Source organism: Triturus cristatus, chromosome 6, assembly GCF_964204655.1.
Source record: "Triturus cristatus chromosome 6, aTriCri1.1, whole genome shotgun sequence".
Taxonomy (NCBI): domain Eukaryota; kingdom Metazoa; phylum Chordata; class Amphibia; order Caudata; family Salamandridae; genus Triturus; species Triturus cristatus.
Genome location: NC_140589.1, coordinates 593,130,884 through 593,156,468, shown reverse-complemented (window position 1 = coordinate 593,156,468; position 25,585 = coordinate 593,130,884). Strand labels below are relative to the sequence as shown.

At 47.0% G+C, this 25,585-nt stretch overlaps 1 protein-coding gene across 2 annotated transcripts in view; it reads right to left on the bottom strand.

Annotated features, from left to right (window-relative positions):
- The window catches only part of CYB5R4 (cytochrome b5 reductase 4), a 1,096,425-nt gene that overhangs the window by 654,389 nt on the left and 416,451 nt on the right, over positions 1 to 25,585 (bottom strand). For both annotated transcript variants that reach the window (XM_085611035.1, XM_085611036.1), the window contains exon 5: positions 24,161 to 24,202. In XM_085611035.1, the coding sequence (XP_085467161.1) occupies positions 24,161 to 24,202 (42 nt within the window). The remainder of the gene's footprint in view (positions 1 to 24,160; positions 24,203 to 25,585) is intronic.

Sequence of the window (25,585 nt, the reverse complement as noted above, 5' to 3'; positions counted from 1 at the left end):
CATCTGCTGTGTGCGCAGTGCAGGGTCCTAAGGGGTAGAGCAGTGGACGGTCCAAAAAGGTACGGTGGCAGGACAGGATCTAGGTGGGCAGGGAGCAGCAGAGTGTGTGGACGTGGGTAATGCACGGTTTAGGGTTTGGAGGACACAGACAATTTGAGTGGGCAGCACAGGTTTGCAGCAGTGTAGAATAAAAGGGAGCAGTGTAAGATCCAATGGGAAAAGCCGCAGGAGATCCAAGGGCTAAAGAGCATAGAGTTTAGGAGGTGGGGTGGAGGGGAGGGGGCAGTGTGAAGCACAAGGAGGGAGTAGTGCAAGGTTTGGGGCTCAATGAAAGCTCCCTGAGCCGGTGTTGGCGGTGATGTGAAGCAGCAAAAGCTCCTGGGGAGTAGAGGCAGGGCAATGCAAGGTCAAGAGGGTGGGAGCTCAGGGTCAAGGGCATAGACAGGAGTGGGTAATTAAGGAGGGAGGAGCAGTACATGGTCTGGGGAGAGCAGTCCAAGGTCCAGGAAGAGAAGGACATGGTCCAGGAAGAGAAGTACAGGTTTAAACTGGGTAGAAAGCATAGGTTGCTTGGAGTATTGCAGGGTAAACGGGGAGCAGTGTAAGGTCTAAGGGAAGCAGCACAGAACCCTTTCACGATGAGGGAGCTTCATGCCTGAATCACTGGCGAAGGGGGTATAAATAAAGGAATTAGAAACATGGTGGTCACAGGAGTCCAGGGGTGCCCAGTGAGGCAATACTAAGGAACTTAAACCAAGACACGGGTGACGGTGAATAGGAAATGGTGCCCTGGTGGAAGTCTAGTTAGGTCTAAACCTGAGAAGTAGTCAGCATTGCAAAGAAGTGAGTAGAGGGTGAGCACATGAGGCAGCTGGACTCGGGTACCAATAGAAAAGCCTAGGAGTAGTACATCTGTCGAGCAGGAGAGTGTGCATGCAGGCACTCTGCACTGAGTTTGGGTCCCATGGAAAGAAAGGCACCATCAAAAGGGTTCCACTTTTGAATATCTCAGTTAAGATTATTGCTTGCCTTATTCTTGGGTCATTAAAAGCCTGCTTTGATAATAGTACTGTAACCTCTTCAGAGCCAACGGCGGTTCCCCTGCTAAGGCGGAGGAGAGTAGCCACTGGCTCTGTTTAGTTGCCGGGCGGGACTGGGCTGCCCACAGAGCAGCGGGAGGGATGGTGGCCACCTTCTTAGTGCGGATGACGGTTTGGACAGCCATCTTGGGCCAGGTAAATAGTCATTCTGTGAAGATGTGCCACTGTGGTATGTCCAAAGTCGAGATGCTTGTATTCTCAACTGTCTTATTTAGAATAGGCTCCTTAATACGATAATCGAAAAAGCTTACCAAGATGGTGAGAGGAGATTTGGAACTACAGGGGCACTAAACCAGAACTCGATGGGTCCTTGTAATGGTCAAATCCCCAGCAAATTCAGGCAGTACATTGGCTTTAATAAAATAATCCACCCAGTGGGCAGGCTTTCACTCCCTTTGGGCGTGCCCACAATGAGCAAATTGGAGTGACATGTGTAGTTTTAAAGCTCCTTGATCTTAGTTTCAAAGAAACCCTTTTTCTTTTCAATTCGGCCTGCTTCTCTCTGCATGGCTACCAATTCGTCCTCAAGTTCAGATATTCTGGATTGAGCAACTTTCAATCTCACTGGAAGATATATCATGCTTTCCTCTATCTTTGATAGTCCCTCATGTAGGGCAACGATCTCAAGTGTCTGCAAGACTTTTAGTTCCCGTATCTCAGTGAAGATGGTGTCAAGCATGGTTTTGACTAAGTGATCCTCCCTACAGCACACCCCCCACCTCTTGCTCTTGTTGTAGATCTTGTGTCTTTTGTCCCACACTCTACTCAGGAGAACTGCTACAAAATTCACCTGTTGAGTTCGAAGGGGGGAATGAAAGGGCAGAGACCTTTGGCAACTAAGTCCGAACTTATTGCTGGCAATGCCAGTTTTGCCTGTGCCTCTGAAGCTGTTTCTGCTGTCAAGGTTTGACTTGAGACAATTAAAGCAAGTGCAGTTGATTTTCCTTTGAAGATCTGTGGGTATTCCTTAGGTTTGACTTGACTAACATCTACCTCGCAGTGCTCCCTACTTGCGTCTCATTGTGCAAGTCTGATGATTCAGTTCTCGTGAAAGAATGCCACGAGCCATTCTCTACAGAATCTACCACCACATTTTGATTTTCGATGTTTTTGTCCATTTCGGTCTCTCCCTCACTCCCACTCTGACTGCTGATCATGCTAGCACTAAGCACTGCTACAGTTTGAGCTAGTTTTGGAGTCCATTCTCAAGTGAAAGCTACAATTAGACCGGTATAGAACAGACTTTGCCTGTAAAATGCACCTATTCATTCTCAGGGAGAGGGTAGATGAGGCGATGGCAGTGCCAGAGGCATTTGCTGTCTTGGAATGTAGATTGTTCATACTCTGGCAATTCTTCAAAGCAATAGTGCCTCCTGTGAGAGGTTTGGTATACTTAAATAATGCTTTGCTGCATTTCACCAGTTTGCACCGTAACAACTTCTTGCCATGTGATGCAAGCCCCTACACCCGGCAGCAGCAAGCCTCAACAGCAAGCACTAGCCCACCCAAACTCCTTGCAGCCTACTGCACTCCCCTCAAATCATGGGAATTCAGCCACCGGAGGGGGGAGTGGGGGGGGGGGGGGGAGTGGGGGAGCTGGTGAGAATATGCTCCTGCAGGGATACTCTGTCCCTAAACCGACTCGTAGTTGAATTGAAATCGGGCCCTGGTGTTTTCAATTCTGGCTGAGGATGCCATCTCCCTTTACAACCTTGGCAGAGAGGTTCGCAGCTGCTGTTCCACAAAGCATCCATGACCCAGACATGAACCGCTCCGGGGGGTTGGGGGCAGCGGCAGCATCAGATCACGAAGTTCACTAGCGTCAGAACATGCATGTTAGGTCTGCCGCCTCATAAAAAAAGAAAATGAATCGTTTTCGTTTCATTTTTTAAGGGCAGGCAGTATTCCCTGGGTCCACTGCCTGCCCCTAAAAAATATTTTCCCCTGCATTTGCAAAAGGGAAGGGGTCCCCTGGGGACACCTTCCCATTTGTGAGTGCATTACCACCCTCTTGAAGAGGACGGCAAATTGTAAGTGTTTTGCAACCGCAATTGCAGCCGCAATACATTCATACAAGGGGTAGATAGTCACAATTAGGAAGGGTCGCCCTTGAATAGCTCCTTCCTAATAGCGAATCGCAATTCCGATTTAGCGAGTCGCAAATAAATTGCGACTCGGTAAACAGGAATTGTACATGGCCCTATTCATTTTTGGATGCGCAAACAGGTCGCTATCCCGTTTGCGCATGCAATTTAGGGTCGTACATTTAGCCCGAGGTGATTTAGTACTAAGGGGCCATTGTATTACATGGGAGGATCTCTTCTCTAGGGATGGGGCTCAGTGTAAACATTTTTCAATCAAGCAATAAAACATTTATAAAGCGTTGCGAATCACCTGTGATGGTCTTGAGGGGCTGGAGCTGTTGGCTGCTGTGTGGAGGTTTGCTCATTCAGGTCTTTAGTTCTATTCTAAATTGCTGGACAGATGGTGCGGTCCTGAGGTGCAGGTAGAGGCTGTTCCCAGCATTGGCTGTCAGGTGCGAGAAGGAGCATCCTCCACAGTTGGCTCGGCAGATCCATTGGATGTCTGCGTGGAGAGGGAAGAAGATCAAAGGTGTCTGGTCGGTTGGTGGAAGGTCAGGCATTTATTGATGTATGCCGATCCTTTGTTGTGCAAGGCCTCTAAGGTGTGGGTCTGCATCTTGAACTGGCATCTCTTATGAATCAGGACTCAGTGTAGTTTCTTGAGATGGTCTGTTATGTGGGTCCTTTGGGGAGGTTGAGTATGAGTCTTGCCGTTAAGTTCTGTATAGACACCTAATTCTGTGTAGACACCTAAAGATCTTGTAGAGCATGCGTAGCATGTGGACACAGAACGATGAGACTGCGGACTGCGTTGACTTGTCTCTTCATGGATAGTTTGCTATCCAGTATTATGCCGAGTTTGTAGCCGTGGCCTGTTGGGGCAGGGAGGTGGGGTGCCGAGCTCCGCCGGCAATCGTGTCGTTCCATGGCAAGGTGTTGTTCCGAAAGATGAGGACTTCGGTCTTCTCTATGTTGAGTTTGAGACAGTTGTCTGTCATCCAATCTGCGACTTTCATCATGCATCTGTGGAATTTAGCTTTTGTGGTGGAGGGATCTTTGGACAGTGAGAGGATGAGCCGTGTGTCATCATTGTAGGAGATGATGTTGAGAGCACATGATCTGACGACGTTGGCCAGCGAGGGGCCATGTAGGTGTTGAAGAGGGTTGGGCTCAGGGAAGATCCTTGGGGGACTTCGCAGATGATCTTCTTGGGCTCTGAGGGGAATGGTGGAAGATGGATCCTTTGAGTTCTGTCGGTGAGGTACTCGGTGATCCATTTGAGGGTGTTTTTAAAAACGTTTTCTGCAGGTAACCCATTGTTTGGAGGTCAGTTATCAGGATATGAGACAAGAAGCCCACCCGGCCTTTTGTACGCTTGTAAGAAGCTCACAAAAGTGGCCAACTGGTAGAGGTTGCTACACAATCACTTGGCTCAGGACCAGATCAACAGTTTTCAGGGCAAAGTTCTGGAAAAAAAAAAGATTATCTGGAAGTGATTGGCAGGTCATTTCAGAGATAGGGTACAAGTCTCTGAGAGTGATAAAGTTTATGGGTATTTCCATTCCGTCCCGATAGATGGTGTACTATAACCATGGGGCCTTCCACAAAATGTATCTGACAGTTTCCGACCAATGCTTTCGTTTTCAATAAGAAAGTGCAGGGGATTGGCTTCACACGATTTATACATGTCTGAAATTGCAGCAATTTTGGGAAGAGCTATTTGTTGTTATTAGCCTGGCTGTGCAGACTAGGATAGCTCCGGAAGCAAGCTTAGTGTTGTACGGAGCCTCCAAGGAGAGTCAGAGAATCAATAAGGGAGGGCAGTTATTTTTATATTGATTGCACTGACAATAGCCCATTCTCTGATTCTCCAACATTGGAGAACATGTTTGGTTCCAACTGTTCAAGGCCATAGTTATCCACTAGAACAATCTACTTTATTGTGCCATGAAGCGCAGTCCAGTACATGTTGTTTTAAGAGTCTGTTTATTAATGTTGGCCATGGCACTATGCAGTGCTACGTCTTTTGAGCTCTCTCCTATTAATGGAAATGTGTATTATCAGCACGGTTGCACTTTATAATTGTATCTCTTTTTAACTGTCAGTCTATGAATGGGCTGGTTGTCAACCAGCTCTGTATGAAATAGGCATCATGGTATTTTATGTTGCTATGCCATTAACTTATACATTATGAAATATGCAGAATGTCATTTTTAGGATGCTACTTGTAGTTCTTTTTCATATTTATCACGTTGTGCTGATGGGGACATGAAAGCATTGATTGTAAGAGTTCATTTGTTGAATATAAGTAGGCTGCATAAGATTTTTCTTTTGAGTTTGAGTTCCCCTTTTTATTTTAATGGAGAGGTTTATTTAAGGCGCTGCTTCACTTTAGCATCTACTGCTGTAAAACTGATTGATGTACACTCTTTCTTGGGTGAAATCTGTGCATGCTGCTGATTGCTTCCATTTTAAATATGCACTACGGCACTTTATCTCCGTTTTTCGTAATTACTGTATATTTTTCTGCTTGCCTGATTTTGTCGGCATTTTGTTACTATTTCTGCTCACTAAAAAAAGTACAAAAGTAAATGACTTACTATCGATATTGAGGTATTGTGCTTTTCTAAAAAGCAATGGTGAGAACTGCTGACCTAAAATATTTTTCTGTCAGGGCTGGCATCAGATCTAGACTTCACCTCCTCCCTAACGGTATCTTGGCAGCTGGTCTCGGTTTCCCATTCATAAATCGAAAGTAGATTGCGTGCAATACTTTGTGGTCTAGCCATGTGCCCTCTAATCTTAAGGGCCTTATTCACCCCTGCCCCTCACTGCTGCGCCCCTTCCACGTGAGTGGCCTTCTTGGAGTAATTGAAGGGATTAGGAGGCCATCTTGATTCGCTCTGGAACAGACAGGAATTGTGTTCTTGTGAATCAGGTGGCCATCTGCTACAAATAGGAGGTTCCCCATGTACACTTTCATGGTCAACAGTGCTTTAAATCGGAAAAAATAAGTGCAGGTACTCATTTAATGAGCTAAAGGTGTAATGAGTGGACGGGTCTAGGGGCGGGGCTAAGGGCAAGACATGATGATACTTAACGACTTCTATAATAGTTTCAGCACACACCAAAACATATGATAAATGTGTTTATATAAACAAAGCAGTTTAACTCATTACACAAAATTAACCCCTTCGCTGCTGCGGACATTCCGCTGCAGCGCTGGGGGGGGCAGGGGGGCAGCGCGGTGGGCCTGTGCTCATGACGGAGCCGCTCCGTCATGAGCCACAGTTGAGCTGTGCTCATGACGGAACGGTTCCGTCATGACTCCGCCCATTTGCGTTGTCGCCCCGCACAGGCGGGGAAACAGCGCCGCGCAGGCGGAGCGGCCGCCAACAGGATTGTCATGACGGAACCGTTCCGTCATGAGCACACGGCAACCGTGGCTCATGACGGAACGGTTCCGTCATGAGCGGGGAAGGGGTTAAAGAGAAATGCGACAATATGTTAACATTTCCTTTTTTTGCAATAGTTGCACCTTCTTAATGCCATACTGTTAATTGCTGTTGTTTGGCACAATACTATATATTTTTGAGCATGTGAGTAGGAAGAAACTGAAAATACCCCCACTTCGAACCAAAGCTCTTATGGCACCAAGCAAATGAAGCAAATCATCATGACCCTCCCCAGAAGATATCTCTTGACTCTTCCATCATTTACCCTTTATATTCTGTCGTATATTCAGTTTTTCATCCATCATTCAGATTTTCACCATTCAGTCTGTCCACCCTTCATAGCCAAACCTATCCATCCATCCATCCATCCCTCTTTAAACCTATCCATTCATCCATTCACACATCCATCTATTTAGCCACCCTTTCACTCATCCATCTATTTATCCACCCTTTCACTCATCCATCAATCATTTTGCTCATCTATCCATCAACTCTTTCACTCATTTATATCATCCACCCTTTCATTCCATCCACCCTTTCATTCAATCCCTCCTTTCACTCATCCATCATCCACCCCTTCATCCATCCATCCTCCCTCCCTTCATTCATTCATCCATCCATCCAATCTTTCACTTATCCACCCATCATCCGCCCTTTTATCCAATCATCCACCCTCTTTCACCCATCCATCCATTCACGCATCCATCCATCCATCTATACATCTACCCTTGCTCACTCATCCATCCACTCACTCACCTTCCAACTATCTCTACTATGTTATTTATGAACCTTTGTCGCAGAGCAGACATGTACACACAAAGTGTCACCCATTTTCTTTCAAATACCTCCTGAGAATGTCTTGATTCTCTCTCTCGCTTTTTTCTTACAATAAACAGGCATACAAAAGCAGACTCACAAAAGACTCCGCTTTGTTAAAAGCCATGTTATGCTCTTCACCATGGCTTTTTTAATTGCCACTGCCAGGGGACTGCCATGATTCCTGTGTTTGCGCAAATGCAGAGGATGGTGTTAATGTGGTTGACATCACAGCTCCTGAATGGACCCCATAGCTGCCAAGGTTTCAGATTGCTATGTGTGACATATTCATATTTTCATTGTAATTATGAGTGACATTTCAACGACTATGAGTGACACTTTCTCGCTAGCAAAATTAAGCAAGGAAGACAAGGGAATCATATAAATATCAGTAACGACACCAATTTGAGTATAGCTGCTAATGTTTCAGATTGCCTATGTGTGACATTTTCATAGATTCAGTGGATTTACGAGAGTCAGGCGACAACTAGATGTGTAACACTTGGAGTGGCACTTTCTTGCAACCAAAATCATGGAATTAAGTCAATGGAAATAGACAAAATCCAAAATCACACTCATTTGAGCAACAAGGAAGTGAAACTCTGCAGCAGGTGCTTTTGAAGCTATTATTTAATTTAAAAAAAAAATCAGCACCCTCCACCTCAACCTCAGCTTCAGGTGCGGCCAAACCCAATGTAACAAAGGGATATCTGTGACAAAAACAGCAACTCACTGAGCTATCCACATACAATACAGTACAATACAATATGCTTTTTTGAAGGAGGCATATTAACCCTCTACGCTACTTAATGGTGACAGTGAAAACTGCCAGTAGAGAAAACTCTGACCTCTCTCCTGCGGGAACAATAATCACATGACTTATCTTTGACTTAGCAAGTCTAACTGTGCTGAGAAAATAAAAAAAACTGCTAGTTTAGACAAAACGTAGCGCATTTTCAGCACAGAAAGGCAACTCTCCCATTTGCAAGGCCCTATGCCGTGCTGGAGCCCCCTAATGATTTTCGTAACAAACATTTTAAATGTCAGCAGCAGGAGATTATTGAATTAATATCTGACTTACCTGAATCTCTGTACAGCTGTCAGAATGATCCACCGAGAGGAGCTGCTGGCCTGGCACCGCGTGGATCTTTAGCCTGTCTCTTCTTCAGAGTGTCAGACAGTGAGCCCTGCTGCAGTGTCTCAGCCTGTGCCATCTGCTCCCACTATGAGACTCACGATGGCGTGGTGAGTCTAGGGCAGAAGTTGGGCTCTGCTGGGCTGGGCACAGCAATAGCACATTATGTCGAGGTCAGGAGGAGGTGAGCAGGTAATCGATTCTCGAACACCTACTTCCTCCTTTAACTCTGGACCATGCAGCAGGGGAATTCCTGTGTGCCCTGGGACCCGGCTGGCAGGCAGGAAATGCAACATCCTGCCACAGCATGGGTGCCGACTGGACATGGCTCCTCCGCAACAGTGTGTCCATGTGGGACCTGACCTGACCCGGGGAACAGCAAGCAGGGTTGGCGGCGCTAGTTTTGAGCTTCTTTGGCATATACGAAAGCCATCTCTGCACAGACCGGGTAATTGAGGCATTTGGTATTAGGAAGGTAGGTGCCTCAGTGCAGAAAGCAGTTAGATTAGCGCTCCAGGGGCCTCTTCGGTCGCATTGTCTGGGCATTAACCCTCCGATCGAGAGAAAGTACGGGAAGTGTGCGAATCCGCCGCCCTTGCCCCTGATAAAATGTCTCTGTTTTAAGAATTACCTTGCATTGACTTTTCTCTACCTGAAGTGCTGCACTTTGAAAATCACACATGCACACTAGCAGGTAAAATGAATCTCGACCCTGCTCTGTCAAGCACAGCGTGATGGTGAGCACCGGACATTATTCAAATGAGCCCTGTTGAATAGCTCAGCTGGGGCTCAGATCGGGGCTACAGAAGTGGCGCCTTGGCTGCCAGACACGTTCCACTCCTGCTCATTAGCACTCACAGCAAATGAGCCTACCTTTTCATGAGTACAGGTACTCTCCTCGGCAGTAGAGAAGTGCCGGTTCTCAGAGTGCTAAGTTTCAGAAGTGCCGGTACTCAGTACCGGTGAGTAGCGGACCATTTAAAGCACTGATGGTCAATAGTTTCGAGACAATGGAGCAGCCACTCCTTATACAGGTGGCAAGTGTTACCATTCAGCTAAGATATGGTGTTGAGAGAGCATTCCACACGCTTTCAAGACCCGCAGTGGCTCCATGAAGGCATTGTAACGTGGCAGAGCAGGTACCATTAAAGGAGCGTAGATGTTAACTGGCATCTATCTTTACCAATTTCTACCTGGAAGATCATCTACGACACTTTTACTGGATGAGAAATGTTAACCCAATTAGTCGAAAAACATGAATTCACATACTGTATCGTAAAAGCCTGCAGAGCTTTAGACAATGATGATACGAAAATGTAAACAAAGTGATAAAAATAAGAAATACATGCTGCTGCATTTACGTGTTGAATGAAAAAATTGAAAAATAAAATGTATAGAGTTTTTGTGAATAACAACATTCAAATGTGCATTAAGATTAACGCATATATGCATAGTGGTACTAGAAAAAATGGAGAAAAATGCTTTCTGCAAAGAGATCTGACTGAAAATGAATGTGGGCTTTTTGTAATGCATATAAAAAAAATACATGCACTGAAAAGAGTCACATTGAAATTGTGCTTGCATGAGAATGTCCCAAAAAAAAGATTAGTTTTTTTTTAGTAGTACTTAATACTGACATGTTTTATAACGAAGTGAACTTATAACTGAATTAATGAAGAAAAATAAATGCAACTGCAAATGCATGATCTTCAATAATATTAACACAACAGTGATTTTCTTTCCTTTCGCTAATGTAAAATCATATGAGACAGTCACCTAAGCCCTTGGAGAACTTTCTGTAAAGTTTCACTTGTGTTCTGGCTAACATTGAACTCACTTCTCATTAGAAGCATTCTTGATAGAACTGTAGCAAATAATGTTGCAAACCCAGGGAAAGGCGCTTAGTAATGGACTGACTATGGACAAATACAAGCACCTCGTACTTCCGTGTAAGTGACGAAATGCAAACTAAATGGAGCATCATGAATTTTAATGAGACCTACAAAAAAAAAGGATTATTTAATTCATCCGGAATCGGATGATTTACTGATCACCCCATGACAGCCCACCGTGAGTGACCAATGAAAACCCCATGGACTGATGGAATTGATACGTTAAGGGGTGTAAACCTGGAACATTTGGAGCATAACTGCCCATCTGGGGAGGAGACGGGGCTGGCTGTCATTCATCTATTCCTGCCTGGAATGCTGTCAGTTTGATTCTTGATTCCTACTATTCTGTTCTATGTCCTTTTCCACTCACTTTTGGTGGAATTGACTCTAATGAACTGAATTTTATTCAAACTGCGAACCCAAATTCTGTGCTTTGCCAACTGGCAAAAGTGTGTGGGAAGTAACCCTTCGGCTGAGAGGTTTCTGACTCCTGCTGTGGCGTGCAGTGCAGCAGCTCGAACGTGAACTGATTTACCTGATGACAGACCTGAAGCGAAATGATGTGCTTAGGTTTGTATGATATATAACTGAAACTAATATTATTCCCTCTCTCCATAGTCTGAATCGTGCTGCTGAATATGATCAGTGGTACACTGTGTGATTACTTGCATTACCTAATTGTCATTAAATCTGATTTGAAATGCATTCTTGCTCTGCCTATGCAATCAGAGGCATTAGATAAATGTTTTCCTTGAATTAGCTTTACCAATTCTGTTTTATTCTTTTAGTCATATTTACTATTTCAAGGAGCCTTTGTGTGGCTAAAGAAGGTTTTGCTTTAGATTGGAAAGGGCTATGGTCACAGTAACAATTATCTATTCAAGGGCCTCATAGCATAATTGTTTGCATCTTCCGAATATTCTAGTCCCTATCAGCTCAACAAAAAAGATCTGTTGGAGGACCTAAGTCATGGTAATGGTGGGTGAAGAATGAAAGGATAATATCTTCCGGAAATTGTAGAAGAAATGGGCCTAGTGATATTGTGAGAGGTAAGAAAATTTGGTAAACTTTTTGCACAACATCACCATGTTTCACGTGGCAGTTCAGAAAACATATAATAAGGCGGACACACTGGGAGTTTTCTTCTATAGTGTGCGAATACCCTGGGGGTTTTCTCTCGTCATTTTTCGTTTTCTCATTGAGACCTCCAGGTTTTTCCCGGCAGTCCCAAACTGAAACAAACTACTCCGGAATATCTGCCCTCAATAAGGTTAGCAATCTGAAATACTTACTCTGACTGCCGCAAGTCTGTGGTGTTACCACTATAAGGTTTCTGCCGGCAGAACCAGCAGGGGCCCTACGGTAAGAACACAATGATCCGTCCAACTCCAAATAGAGCGGGCAGACTCTTCTTCATTGTAGAGTGCTATCTCTCTATACCAAACTCTAAATGATTCCCCTTTGTCTACTATACGCAGCAAAATACATACATCAGGTTTGCTAAATGTATATATAACTCATTGTCAAACACAGAGAGTAGGTAGTTTAGCCTGTGATTTGGTCACTATATTGATGGTGATCGTTACTTGCAGTGCATCACCACTTCCACTTCTTGTTTTTGCCTAAACCACATGACACTCCTCCTTCTTCTCAGCCTCAGATCTCTGCTCAGTCAGCCAACCAGTCATCACCAATTAGGAGCAATCTTGTTCTTTATTGTGATCCGTATTACCATTGAGTTATCTAATGGCCTGCAACTGAAGAGTGATTGGATTTCCTCTGTACACCTATTGAGTAATCTAATGACCTGAAACTGAAGAGTGATTGGATCTCCTCTATACCCATTGAGTAATCTAATGGCCTGAAACTGAAGAGTGAATGGATCTCCTCTATACCCATTGAGTAATCTAATGGCCTGAAACTGAAGAGTGATTGGATCTCCTCTATACCCATTGAGTAATCTAATGGCCTGAAACTGAAGAGTGATTGGACCTTCTATTCACCAGAATTCATTCTCCAGCATCTTTTTACTTATTGCTGCCTCTAACCATGTGGTGGTTTGCCACTTAGTTCAGTTTCTGTACCACAGTAAGGGCAGCAAGAGGTTACTCTCTACCCCCAAGTAAATGCCAAAGGTCTGTGGTGTCGCATTTTCTATTCTTTTTATTTTTAAACATCTATCCTTCGTAGAAATATTAATTTGAAAAAAGATAATAATATAAGTTGTGACTGAATGTGTTCCTTACTTTACTGTTTATGGTTTCTAAGTAGTGGAGAGTAAGCATTAAAAATCTGTGTTTGGGGTGGGAACCTGTAAATAATGTTCTTAAAAGACATTGGTCCGTTTTGCAAGAGTTTACTCTTCGAGAGTTGCATCGCATTTTAGGCCAGGATCAGCCTCGGCTCTTTTAACTGGTAACTTACACAAATTAGGCCTCCGTTTGAAGGATAATCAAGCGTGGGAAGTTTTTCAGATTTATTCAGTAAAATAAGTTTTAATAATGATTTTGTGTCGAGTGAAAAACCTAAGAACGGAGATGGGTTATCAATGAGCTACAGAATGCACTGCAGGGCTAAAGGAAGGATTTGTTTGGGCAAAGAAGATTTTATGTTCATTTGACCATTTCTCTTTGTAGAAAATGCTAGGCATTGTATTGCCTATGAAGATAGATTATGTTTGCTATGCAAGGCCATTGTATAGGATATTGTACGTGAGTGCACAGTATTGCTTGACATTGAATTGTATTTTCCTAGGTCGAGACTAGAGTGCCCTGATAAAATAGCTGAGTATCATGAGGGAACAACTGTGTGCTGCTAGACTACAATCCCACTGAGAGACACCAAGCATGGCCAGTATTAAAATGGTTCACTTTTCCCTATTTGCACTGCACCAAAGATGCAGTTCCAGGACCATGGGATTAGTTTAAATTACAGCAGTCCGCAGTAGAAAATATGTAATTTGCTACCATTTACAATGTAGATTTACAGTCCTTGTCACGTTCTCCCAGAATTGGTATCCGTTACCCCTTCCTCCTAATCCAGTAACCATATCTGCATCACACTCTCATGTTAGTCACTCTCTGCCCAGTATCTATGTCACACTGGATCAGTGTCTGTCTCCCTGCACCGCAAAGTGTCTCCATGCTATAGGGTCTGTGTGTGGCTTTCCGGCATCACTGTCCAGGTGTCTGTCTCTCAGCTCCGGTGTCCTTGGCTCTCTGTCCCATTGTCCATGTCTCGTGTTCTTAGAATGCATCCCTACTTAGGTTTCGCTTCCTTTCCCCATGGTCCATGTGCCCTTGTTTCATTGTCTTTTTGACACAGTGCCTGCGTAATTGTCTTTTGATTCGGGCATCCTCGATTTCCTGTCCCGTAGTTCCTGTCGGTCACCCTGTCCCAGTGTCCATATTCTTTTTTATTTTATTTTTTATTTACTTTTGTCTTCCTTTCCCTTTGGTCATGTGATTGTCTCACCTGCCCAGTGCCTAGATCTGTATATTCCTAGCCCAGTGTCTATTTCTCCAACGGCCTGGCATCTCTGTATCACCATCCCAGAGCTTCTCTCTTCTTGCTAAAGTAACTATATTCATCTGTTCAATCCATGTGGGGATGGGGGGTATCAGCCGAGGTTAGGTCATCTATAGCTGGTCTGGGAGGAGTGTCCCTCTGTCTCAAGAATGATAGCAGAGGGTCCAAAACATCTTTAGGGTGTGACCGTGGTGGCATCAGCTCCCAGAAGAGAGTTGCTCCTGGCAGTAAGTAGCATCTTGTAACCATGTCTCCACTTTGGAGCAGGTCGCCACACCCATGCATGGCCGCCCGGCATTTGGCAAGGAGTAGGAGCATGGCAGTATGGCGGCGGACCTCTGAGGGTACATGCTTGACATATCCCAGGATGCCAACCAAGGGAGTCTAGGGAGGAGAGTGTCCGGTAATAGTGGACGTTGTGGAGAATACCCCTGTCCAAATGTCTACCACCTGCTGGTACTCCCAGGCCAAGTGCAGAAAAGAGGCCCGAGGGGCCGTGCAGCGGGGGCAGCTCACGTCTGTCACCAATCCCATATGGCAGAGCTGCACCAGGGTACGAGTCTGTGAAGAAACTTTGAGTGAGTTAGGCACAGTCGGTAGTTGGGGGAAAGCACTACTGTTTGACATCAGCAGAAGGCCCATTGCGTATTGGTGATCGGGGAGCTATGTCTGGCTCCCATGTGGTTCGGCCTGTCGGGATTAAGATGGGTGCTGTATTCTGCATGATAGAATAGAGGCGCATAACCAGTTTGCATGGGGACGGATTGGTAAGGTTGTGTTCCAAGGCTTTCAGTGTGGGAGAAGGAGTAGGAAAGGTGTCATGGATCACATGACAGGCAGCAAGGAGTTGATGGTACAGTAAGATCTTGAGCGCCGTGGGCTGTGACCGACCGTCAGGCGTAAATGGGTGTAGAAAGTGACTTCAGAGAAGGTGATGATGCCACATCCTCATTCTCTCGCCCTGGTGCCCTTGTGTAATATGGGTGGAGATAGGGCATTACGCGCAATGGGAACAGAGGGCGAATATAGGCAGGGTAGTCTGACACATCATCGCATGCCCCCCCAAGCCCACTGCATGCACATCACTATCAATCACATTCTGACGCGGTTTGTATGGCATAAATACAGCTGTGGCAAGGGAACATGGTGCCACATGATCTACCTCAATAGGTGGGTGTGATTGAAATTGCGTGGGGTATAGCCAGAAATGTATGTATTGTGCTTGGGCACTAAGTGCGTAAAGTGTCCTATCGGGTGCACCCAGGCCCCCCTATTGAAGAGGTAGGGTAAGTGTCTCCCAGGAGATACGCAGTTGCTTGCTAGCCCAGATTAAGGATACAAGATTGAAGTACAGACACTGTAGGAACTGTGCCTGTGAGTGGGATAAGAACATTCAAGAAGAGATATAAAAATTTTGCTAGGACCACCAATTTTGAAATGGCTATGCGGCCCGTAATCGATCGAGGAAGGCAGGTCCACACCGTGACCCTCTCCTCCAGCCATGCCACAGCACGGCCGTAGTTAGACCGCAAGAGTTCATCAGGGTCCCAGCTTAGACAGATGCCTATTAGCATACTGGGTCAGAGGCCCACTGCAGTGGATATTTTGAGGGAAACTGCTGTGTACAGTCTGTAAGTGTGTAGTGTGGATTTGGCCCAGTTGACTTGGATCCTGAAATATCGCCCAAAGTGAATCACCTCTGGGATGATGGGCACTAGGTTCTCCCTGGGCTCACGGATGTACAGTGTCACATCGTCTGGCTACATGGAGACCACCAGACCTCTGGCTATAAAACAGAGGCCACGGCGAGCGTGATGCTGCCACAGTAGGGCCGCAAGTGGCTCCATCCCCACGGCAAATAGGATTGGTGGCAATTGGCAGCACAGATGGGTACCACGAGTGATCAGGAAGGGCTCAGATAGCATACCATTGAGCCGGATGCAGGCGGTAGGGGAGGTGTATAGTAGGCAAATCCAGCAGATGAATTTTGGGCTAAGCCCAAGATGCGCACAAAGCTGGAAGTGGTATGGCCATTCCAGGGAATCAAATGCCTTTGTGGCATCCAGTAGGGTGGCGGCAGCAAGCTGTGGGTTAATAGTATGCATGAGGGCGAACAGTGTGCAGAGAGTATGTGAGGTGCATTAGCCCGGTAGTAGGCGGATTGGTCTGGCCATACAATAATGGAAAGCAGTGGGAGTAAGCAGTTCACAAGCAGTTTCACAAATATTTTGTTATCTACATTTATCATAGAGAGCGGCCGGTATCAATCATGGAGATCTGCTGGCTTGCCGGGCTTTAAAAGTGACACTATAACTTCTTCTGGCAGTGGCGGAGGCAATGTTTCAGACATCAAAGAATCTTCACACATTGCGAGTAAGTGGGGGCCAGCAGTGCCGTGTATTCTTTGTAAAAGGAGGCGGTTAGATCATCCAGTCCAGGCGACTTGTCACCGAAAGGCAGTATATGACCTGTGAAATCTACTCCACCATGAACGGGGAGTTTAAGTACAGCCAGTGAACTCAGTCAAGCCACTGCAGCTGGATTGAGTCTAGGTAGGCCACTTGCTGTTCCACATCTGGCACTGGAGTGGGTTCATATAATTTGGAGTAAAAGGCTGTCATTGTTTGCGTAAGCCCGGTTGGAGTGGACTGTCGTTCCTGCCGCTCATCCTGCAGTTCTACCATATAGGCAGAAGCCCACTGCCTGCACAGCATTCTGGCAAGCGTTCTGCCGAGGCGGTCTCCATCCCCGTAATGACGTGCAGGAGCCTCACGGCCAAGATACTTGGTTTCTTAAGCTGCTTTGTTTCCGAATTATGAAATTATAACCTGGATCTTTGCCATGGTGGTGGCGCTTTTTGAGGTGTATCACTTCAGCTCGAGGGACCTCCAGGCATGTCTAGTTCTGCCATAGTCAGCTGCCGATGCCTGCCTGGAGAATGCCTGACTGTTTCGCAATGCTTGTACCGCAGATCACTACTTTAAAGGCCTGCCAGAGTGTTGATGGAGATGACACGAGCCTTCATTATTACTGAAGTGGTCAATGATAGCAGCACGGATCTCATAGAGGAATACAGAGTTGCGCAGTGCTCCGGGGGGGTCGTGTATGGCAGTGAAAGTGCCAGGAGTAGAGTGTCATGGTTGGCGAGGGTGCAGGGCATGTGCATCACCAACGAGGCCCACATGAGAGCATCCCAGGAGAGTAACCAGAAGACGATGCTTGAACATGCATGATGGGAAGCAGTGACACAGGTGCCCTCCACACTAGCTGATTTCTTGAGCTGCCAGATATCATTTAAGTAGTTGTCATGTATGAGTGTGTGAAGCTGTGCTGCACGTTTGGGTTGGGGTCCTAGAAGCACCCAACCGATCTACTGTACCGTTGAGTACCACATTGATGTTGCCTCCTCATAGAAAGGCCTCTGGGTTCTGGCTAGTTATCAATCTCCAAAACTCAGAGAAAAATGTGTGGCGACCTATATTAGGGCCATATATCGCAGCCAGTATAACGGGGTAACTATGTAATGTGCCGGCCAGAAGAACATATTGTACCTGGTCATCATATAGAGCTTGTCGTAGCTGCCAGGATAGGCCTTTAAGTATCAGTACTGTGAGTCCTCTGGTGTCATTGGAGTAGAGGGATGTGTAAGCGTCAGCGCACCAGCCTGCACGCAGCCTGGGAGCGGTGGAAAAGTGATGTAAAGTTCCTGGAGGTAACAGATGTCTATGTGGTGCCGGTTGAGGATTGCATGTACCAGTCTGGCCTTTCTGCGGTTGTTTAGCCCACATATGGTCCAAGTTAGGCATCTAGAGGCAGTCGTCGTGCTGGGTGTGTCTTTTGCTTTCTCGCCCTAAGTGCGCCGGGTATGCCCAGACGTGGGCCCCGGGCTCACAGTGCCACTGGATTCAAGCTATCCTGGCTGAAGAGATGTGAAACCTCGAAACCGGCCCTAGAATGCTTGTTTCTGGTGCAGGGAGAACCTGGCTTGACAGTTTGGTCTGGACTGTTTCCGTGAGGCACAGGGCCAAGATTGATTTGCATATGGCCAGGTCTAAACTGGGGTGGCATGGTGAGCAAAAGAATGACGGATTTAACCCAGATCTCTTGACTGGGGGTGAATGTTTTGATTGGTTCTGCATTCCGTCAATTGTGTGTCTTTTGCTTTCTCCCCCTAAGTGCGCCGGGTATGCCAAGACGTGAGTTTCTCGGGTAGTGGAGGCAGTGGAGCAGGGTTAGACAAGGTCATAGGTAGTCATCAGCTGTAAGGTGCAGTGAAAGAATGTACAGTTGGGCAGGGGACATAGCAGGGAAAATGAGAACAACAACTTGGAACCAATAAACAAACACCACCCACTCCACCCCTCAAACATGGTTGAAAGTGATATACCCTTCCCCCATACCAGCTCCCATCAGAGGGACATCCAAATAGTATGGGATTCATCCTGAAGGGCAGTGGCCAGCCAGGTAGACAACCCAGTCAAGGACTAACTGGGTGGCCGATGTGGTATAGAGCCTCCCACGCTCTGAGCAGTGGGCTCCCAATACAGATTAACAGCTTTGAGGAGTATAGCAGCCAGATGTGCACATAATTCAACCTGCTGCAGAGGCGCCCCACCAAGTAAAGGATCTGCAGCGCTGGCCAATGGCGTGGGAAGTGGAGTGTCTCTGTCTTCATCGAGGAATTCCTGCGTCTGTTCAGGGATCAGTCATTGTCACTGAAGTGGAGGTCATCTCGGTGCCTGGAGGGTCCCTGGGGCTAAGTTCCCCTGGTCGTGATGAGGGTGTAAACTTGAGGGCATCCTTGGCGTCTGTAAAAAAGTGAGGCTTCCCCTCATGGGGAATGCAGAATTTGGGAGAGTAGAATATGGCATAATGATCATCAGCCTTCTGGACGAATCTCTTGACTGGTAGGAACTCCTGGCGGGCAGTGCTGCCGCTAACGTAAAGTCTGGCTAGAATGAGACTGCATTACCCTGGTATTGTACAAATTGGCACTCACAGGCAAGGTAAAAAAACAAGTCCTTGTCCCTATAGTTACAGAGCCTGGCAACTATGGGATGGGATGGGCACACCGGAGGGGGACGCTGCCCGAGAGAGCGCTGGGCTCGCTCAACAACGAAGACTAGGGGGAGTGCCAACCGAAGGAGTGTGCAGAGCATCAGCTCTACATAATCCTCGATTTTGTCAATGTCTGTGGTCTGCAAGATTTCGATAAGGTAGAGATTATTGGGCCAGGAGCATGCCTCCAGATCTAAGTTTTTGAGTTTGATGAGTTCATGTGCAAACGATGCTCATCAGCAGTGGCCTGGGCATCATCTGAGTCTGATATGTGAGCTTCCAAGTGATCTAATCGGTCATCATGCTTGTTGACCCTCTCCTTCATGTGGTCTAACCGGCTTCGCAGAAGATCATTTTTTGCATATATGGCTTGCAGGCTGTTCTGAACCTCCACCATGAGCTCCTTCAAGTCGTTATCGTGGTGTGAGTCTTTGTGGTGCTGATCCAGGGGCCCCTATGACAGCATATCTTGCTCTTTATGGCGTGTTTTTCTTTTCTCCTCAAAATTGAGTTTCAGCTGGCACGCATCTTGTTTCTTCATGGCTGCACAAGCTTGGGGGCAGGCAGGAGGCCCGAGGTGGAGAAGGATTACTGGGGCACAAAGTTAACGTGCAGAGCAGCAGAGCCCCCATACAGTGGCCAGTGCTGAGCGAGATCCAATAGTTTTAGGCAATACGGATAGCCACGGGGGACATCTAGCAGCCGCCTACGGGACCTGCCTCACCCTGCTGTGGCTGCAGACAGTGGGGGGCATGAGTAAGCCCGGGCCCAATATTTCACCAGTCGGAGAGGGCAGATTACAGTCTTATGAGGCCCAGCGGAAGTACAGCGCAACTGCAGCACAGGGCCTGGTTTCTCCAGGGGGGACCCAACAGACAGAGGTGGACCAATGGGAGCAGCAACAGGACCCGACACAGTGGACCTCAGTCAAGGGGTAAACTACACACCACAATGCAGTACCGGTAAGCAGCAGGGAATTGTGTAGCTAATTTTGTGGGGGCATGCTGGTATAGAGCCTCCTGCACTGTAGCTCAGTACAGCTGTAAAGGAAAGTCCAGTTTCTCCAGGTTGAGGGGCCGCAGGGAGGAACTGCAAGTCCAGACAAAATGCACCCTGATCTAAGGGTTGAGTTGGTCACCTCAGTGCGGTGTGGTGCAGTGGCCAGGGCAGCTGACTTCGGAGTGCAGGGCTCACGGTTCGATCCCCGGCTCCAGCGGCAGATCAGCTCAGCACCATGTGACTCTGGGCAATAGCTCACTTAATTTCCAAGACGGCCCCAGCGCCTTGAGACCCATAAAGGTGAGTAGTTTGTGCTTTACAAATACTGGATTTATGATAATTTACGAGTGCAGTATTGTAGGAAGCTGGCTCTGTATATACTATACCAAAGTAAGGTCAATGCGGTTCTACGAGAGAAAATCAGGTTATCAGTTTTAAGGTAAGTATTCGGTCTTGGGAGTTGGATTTCTTGGGTTAGAACCAGGGTTACCCCAAGGTCAAGGACGCATTTAAAAAGCACCCTCAGCAGCACTAGGCAGCGAGGTGCTGAGTGCTGAAGCCCAATGTTATCCAATGTGGGACAGGGCGCCTATGGTTGGTGGCTGCTCACGGGCATGAAATTTGGATGTGGGAACAAAGTTCCTAGCGTTTAGCTCAGGGCAAAAGGGGATCAAAGATAGAATACAAAGTGCACCCGCAGTGGCACTAGGGCAGCTAGATGCAGGGTGCTAGATCGACGTCGGGAGCCAGGTGGTTTCAATGGGGAAGCTCCAGTCAGAAACAAACACTGCAGGCTCGGGCACGAAGATCTTCTGGAGATGACCACCGATTTACAGAGGTAAGTTGGGATGTTGTGGGATGCCAGGACACTGACGGTTGGGCCACCTAATGGCGTGGGGCGTCGGGTATAGGAGTGTCTTTTGGCGTCTGGTTTTCCTTACCGGCTCCGGTTGCAGTCAGGGGGATCCTCCAGATAGGAGCTACAGGCGTCATCGGGAGGCTTTAGGTAGGTCAGGGATCACCACTTTCCAGGTCAGGATCACCAGGGAGGCCTCCTCGTGGTGTTGGGCCACTCAAATTCAGGCCGTGGGTGTCAGGTGTAGAGAGGTGCAGACTTGCGGATTTGGCCATAGCCAGAGTCTGTTGGTGAGCAAATCCAGCGCTCACAGGAGACAAAGTCTTGTTAGGGAAGGCAGGGCAGGTCTTCCGAGTTCTAGGGGGCTGTTGGCTGCAGGACACACTGGGATTCCGCTAGAGCAGGTCGAGGTCGGGACAGGCCGGTAGGGCTGGGGCCACGTCAGTTGGTGTCCTCCTCTTCTTCCTCCAGCACTGCTCTTTGGTACTTCTTCTTTTCTGAGGAGGCAAGGTTTAGGGTTGCCCCTGAATACTAAATTTAAGGGCGCTTCAGGTAGGCACAGGTTGGGACCAATGGGTCCCTTCCTTGGGGTGGGTACACCCCCAGTTATGACACCCTCCAGTGGGAGGGGGCATAAGCCTCACTCTGGTTGGCTGGGTCCCACCATCTTCAAGATGGCGGGGACTGAGTGTTGTGATTCGCCTTGCCTCCCCCACCGGATGGGTGGAGTTGGCAAAGGTGGGCACACCTCTCTTCCAATCTTGGTTTACCCACCGATTCTCCCACCCAAAGTGGGGGTTAGAACCAGTGGGGGCCAGTTGCTGAGAGTAGCAAATGGCTGGGTCAGCTCACAAAGGTGGCAAGTCTTTGAAGCTTCCCCTTCATGGACTGCAGGATTGGCACCTCTGACCAGGATGTGATTTGTTTCAGGTCCCCGAGAGCAGGAGGCACTCGACCCAGGTGTCCAGAAGCATGTCTAAGGGTGGCAGCTGGCCAACAGCCAGTCAGCCAGAACACTAGAGTTTAGGTCAGTTTTCAGGGGGGCATCTCTAAGATGCCCTCTAAGTACATTTTGCATAAATCCCACACTGGCATCAGTGTGGGTTTAATGTGCTGAGAAGTTTGATAACAAACTTCCCAGATTTCAGTAAAGCCATTATGGTACTGTGGAGTTCGTAATGACAAACGTCCAGACCATATACTCTTCATGGCTTAACTGCATTTACAGTTTCTAAGAATGGACTTAGACACTGTAGGGGTAAAGGGCTCATGCACCTGTACCCTCACCAGTGGTATGGTGCACCCAGCTAGAGGGGTAGATTACCTATACCACAGGCAGTGGATTGTAGGCATGGCACACCGGGATGTGTGCTATGTCGACTCTTCAATTTGTTCTGCACCAAAACATGCAGCCTGCAATGGCAGTGTGTGTTAGGGTACAGGGCCCCTAAGGGTGGCACAATATATGCTGCAGTCCTTATAGGCCTTCCCTGGTCACAGTGCCCTTGGTACTCATAGTACATTTTACAAGGGACTTGCATGTGGCCAGAGAGTTGCCAATTGGGTGTGCAACAGTACAGTTTTGGGGTAGGAACATAGGCCCTGGGTACCTGATTGGCAGGAACCCAGGGCACACTTAGTCAAAGTGAATCAACATCAGGCAAAAAGTGGGGGGCAACCATGCAAAAAGGGGCACTTTCCTACAAGTATTATCCACCAGCTGTAGATTATAGGCCCGTTGTGTGAAGAGTTCGCTGCTAGGGGCCCCCTGCACTTTATTATGGGTCTCGGGAGGGCCACGGACAGCCGTGGTCGGTAGTAGGAGTAGCTGCAGGGCGGTGATGTGGGGAGGGGGAGGAGCTGGGTGGGGGGTACTAAACTATGGATTACGGAGGTTTACAGGTAAGTTAACATATAAATTAATAAAACGAATTTTGTTGCGTGCACTGCAACGCATTTGGGGATGCAGTGCACGCAACGAAATTCGTTTTATTAATTTATATGTTAACTTACCTGTAAACCCCCGTAATCCATAGTTTACTACCCCCACCCTGCCCCTCCCCCTTCCCACGTCAACGCCCTGCAGCTACTCCTACTACCGACCGCGGCTGGCCACGGAGCAAAACACTGTTCATACGTAGGGTCCGAAGACCAGCCGTCCTCAGCCGCACAGCCGCACTCACCCACCAGTGACAACTGCGCTGGCCTGGGGTCTCGCACTGTCTGATGAAGAGGGAGGGTGGGGTCACAACGGACTCCATGAGCACACACCCCCAGTAAGTCCAGCAGGACGCAGCAGCAGCCGGGCGACACGGCTGCCATACACGGCCATGAGCCAGCAGCAGCCGCACGAGGTCTATGTGTCCCGGGGGGCTGCACACCAACTACAAACAGCAGCAGGACCAGCCTGGCCCGGCGCTCCCCGTATAGCACTCGAGGGGGAGCCACTTCAGGTACAGCTTGATGAGAGCAGCACGCGAGCCAGCCACCAGAGGCGGCTACAGACCTAGCAAGGCCCCCAGTTCTAGTCAAGCCTGCGCAGCCCCCACAGGCATCCAGGTGACCCGCCAAGGGCACAGGCCAAATCACATCTCCCTGAAGCCAGTCGTGGCGGTAAGAGTCATGAGGGAGCCTGCCATGAAAGGATACTAAACAGATTATGGCATCAGCAGGCAGAGCCTCTACAGAGCGGCAATTTTGTAGCACAGTTGGCTCCACCCCATGCATGTTGTGTCTTTGTGTGCAAGAAAAACATAAGGGCACGACCTGCTGGACTTGCCAATGATTGTTCATGCTGACTTGATACAATAACCTTTTATCATCTTGCTCTAAACGCCAGTCTTCTTACCAAAGAAATTGCGCAATACAATCTGCAATTAATGGGCCCTAGCGAAATATTATTTTTTAAAATCTGAATGAGGTCCCGCAAAGAACAAATACTACTTTTAAAGTGTAAAACATTCTCGAGATGATACGGTGAAAAGCGGCAGGGTTACTCTATTCATGTACAATATAAGGATTGCACAGTGATTGTAAAGCTTGGGAAGCTTGTGTCATTATTTATTTCATATGTCACTCCTGGGATTGGATAAGGCCAAGAGCTTATGTCCACTGACAATTATACCGTCTGCCCATTGACCTTTATAAAAATCAAACAGTTTACAGTTGTGACCATAAATTAGGTCACTGGTTGTGGGATTCATTTTTAAATGACCTTTGCAGCAACATAAAATTTACCGTTCATGGTCTTCTTATCTTTAGTGGTTCTTGAGTTGAATTCTGCAAGGGAAAGAAATAACCCATGAGTAGTGCACATATCAAACAAGAATTGTTAATGCCAATAGTTCTGACTTACAAATTTGCCTCTTCGGTCATTAGTGAATTTAGGCACAGAATAAGTCACAGTACATTCAATCTGTAAGTCTTCCTTGCACTTATACATCCACTCAATCACCCATTTAACCAGCCACAATTGAAACACAAACAAAAGCTCAACATGCATATGCAAGAAACAAACTGGCAGCAGTGGGTATAGTTGCCCACATATGCCCTCTAGCATCCAAGCTGTGGTAAAGGACGCATTAAATAAAATAGTGAAATAATATGTATATCATGGTGCTTCATCACACAATACCCTTTTTACAAAGAGAATGCAATTTGAGTGTGCTGGGTTACCACATTCAATTAAACTAGAAAATGGACTGCAGCACACCAACGAGATAAGAATCGAAAGTAGTGGTATAGGTGTGGGATCAACAGTTCACAAACAGTGGAGGGAGTCAAGGCACACTTTATTCCAGTCTTCAAAAGATCATATTTCAGTTCTACAAATGTCCATTACTGACGTAGAGACATATATAATGATGTCTTTATGAAGACATAACCAGCAATATCATGAAATACAACTGGAAGTTAATACAGTAGTTGTTGAAGACTTTTTAAGAAGCAATGTAGCCGACACGTGTTTCATCTCAGACTTTTTCAAAGTGCAAACCACTGTGTACCTCTGATAAAGTAAACTAATAGACTCTGTGGTTGTCTTAATCCAAGAGGTACTCGTACGTTCTATTGTGTGATTATTTTATTTCTGTCTTCATAAGGACTTCATTAAATAAGCGCCTACATCAGTAACAACTCCAAAATATATGTTCAGTAAACACCGCACTGGAAAGCAATTTTGGAATGGCATTGTACATAGTGTATCATTGTTGTACCAAACCTAGATGGCCACCATCTTGGCATGGTAAAACAATGATTCACTACGACACTGCTGTTGGCAGCTCAATTTAGAAGCAGTGACCCTGTGGGTTGTGGCACACTACAGATTGGGTACTTGCAAGATGCTCCATCAATCACTATATGTGTGTGAATAATGGGCCAGGAAAGAAGAGTGTCAGTATTAGCCACAGTTGTAGCCAGAGTGGAGTCACTGCAGTGTGAGCTGGTTGGAGCCAGAGACAAAGTGTATGAGTTGAGAGCATGAACAGCCAGGAGCTGAGGAGAGAAGGATCCAAAGCTGAGATCCACTTCCGAGCTTCACTTGCATGCATCTCTTTGTGTGCATGCACGTGTGCACATATATGTGTCTATCTGTCTGCATATGTGTTTGGCATTATGTTTCTCCTTGATAAACAGTGTTACTCCCTGGAAGATACTATGACT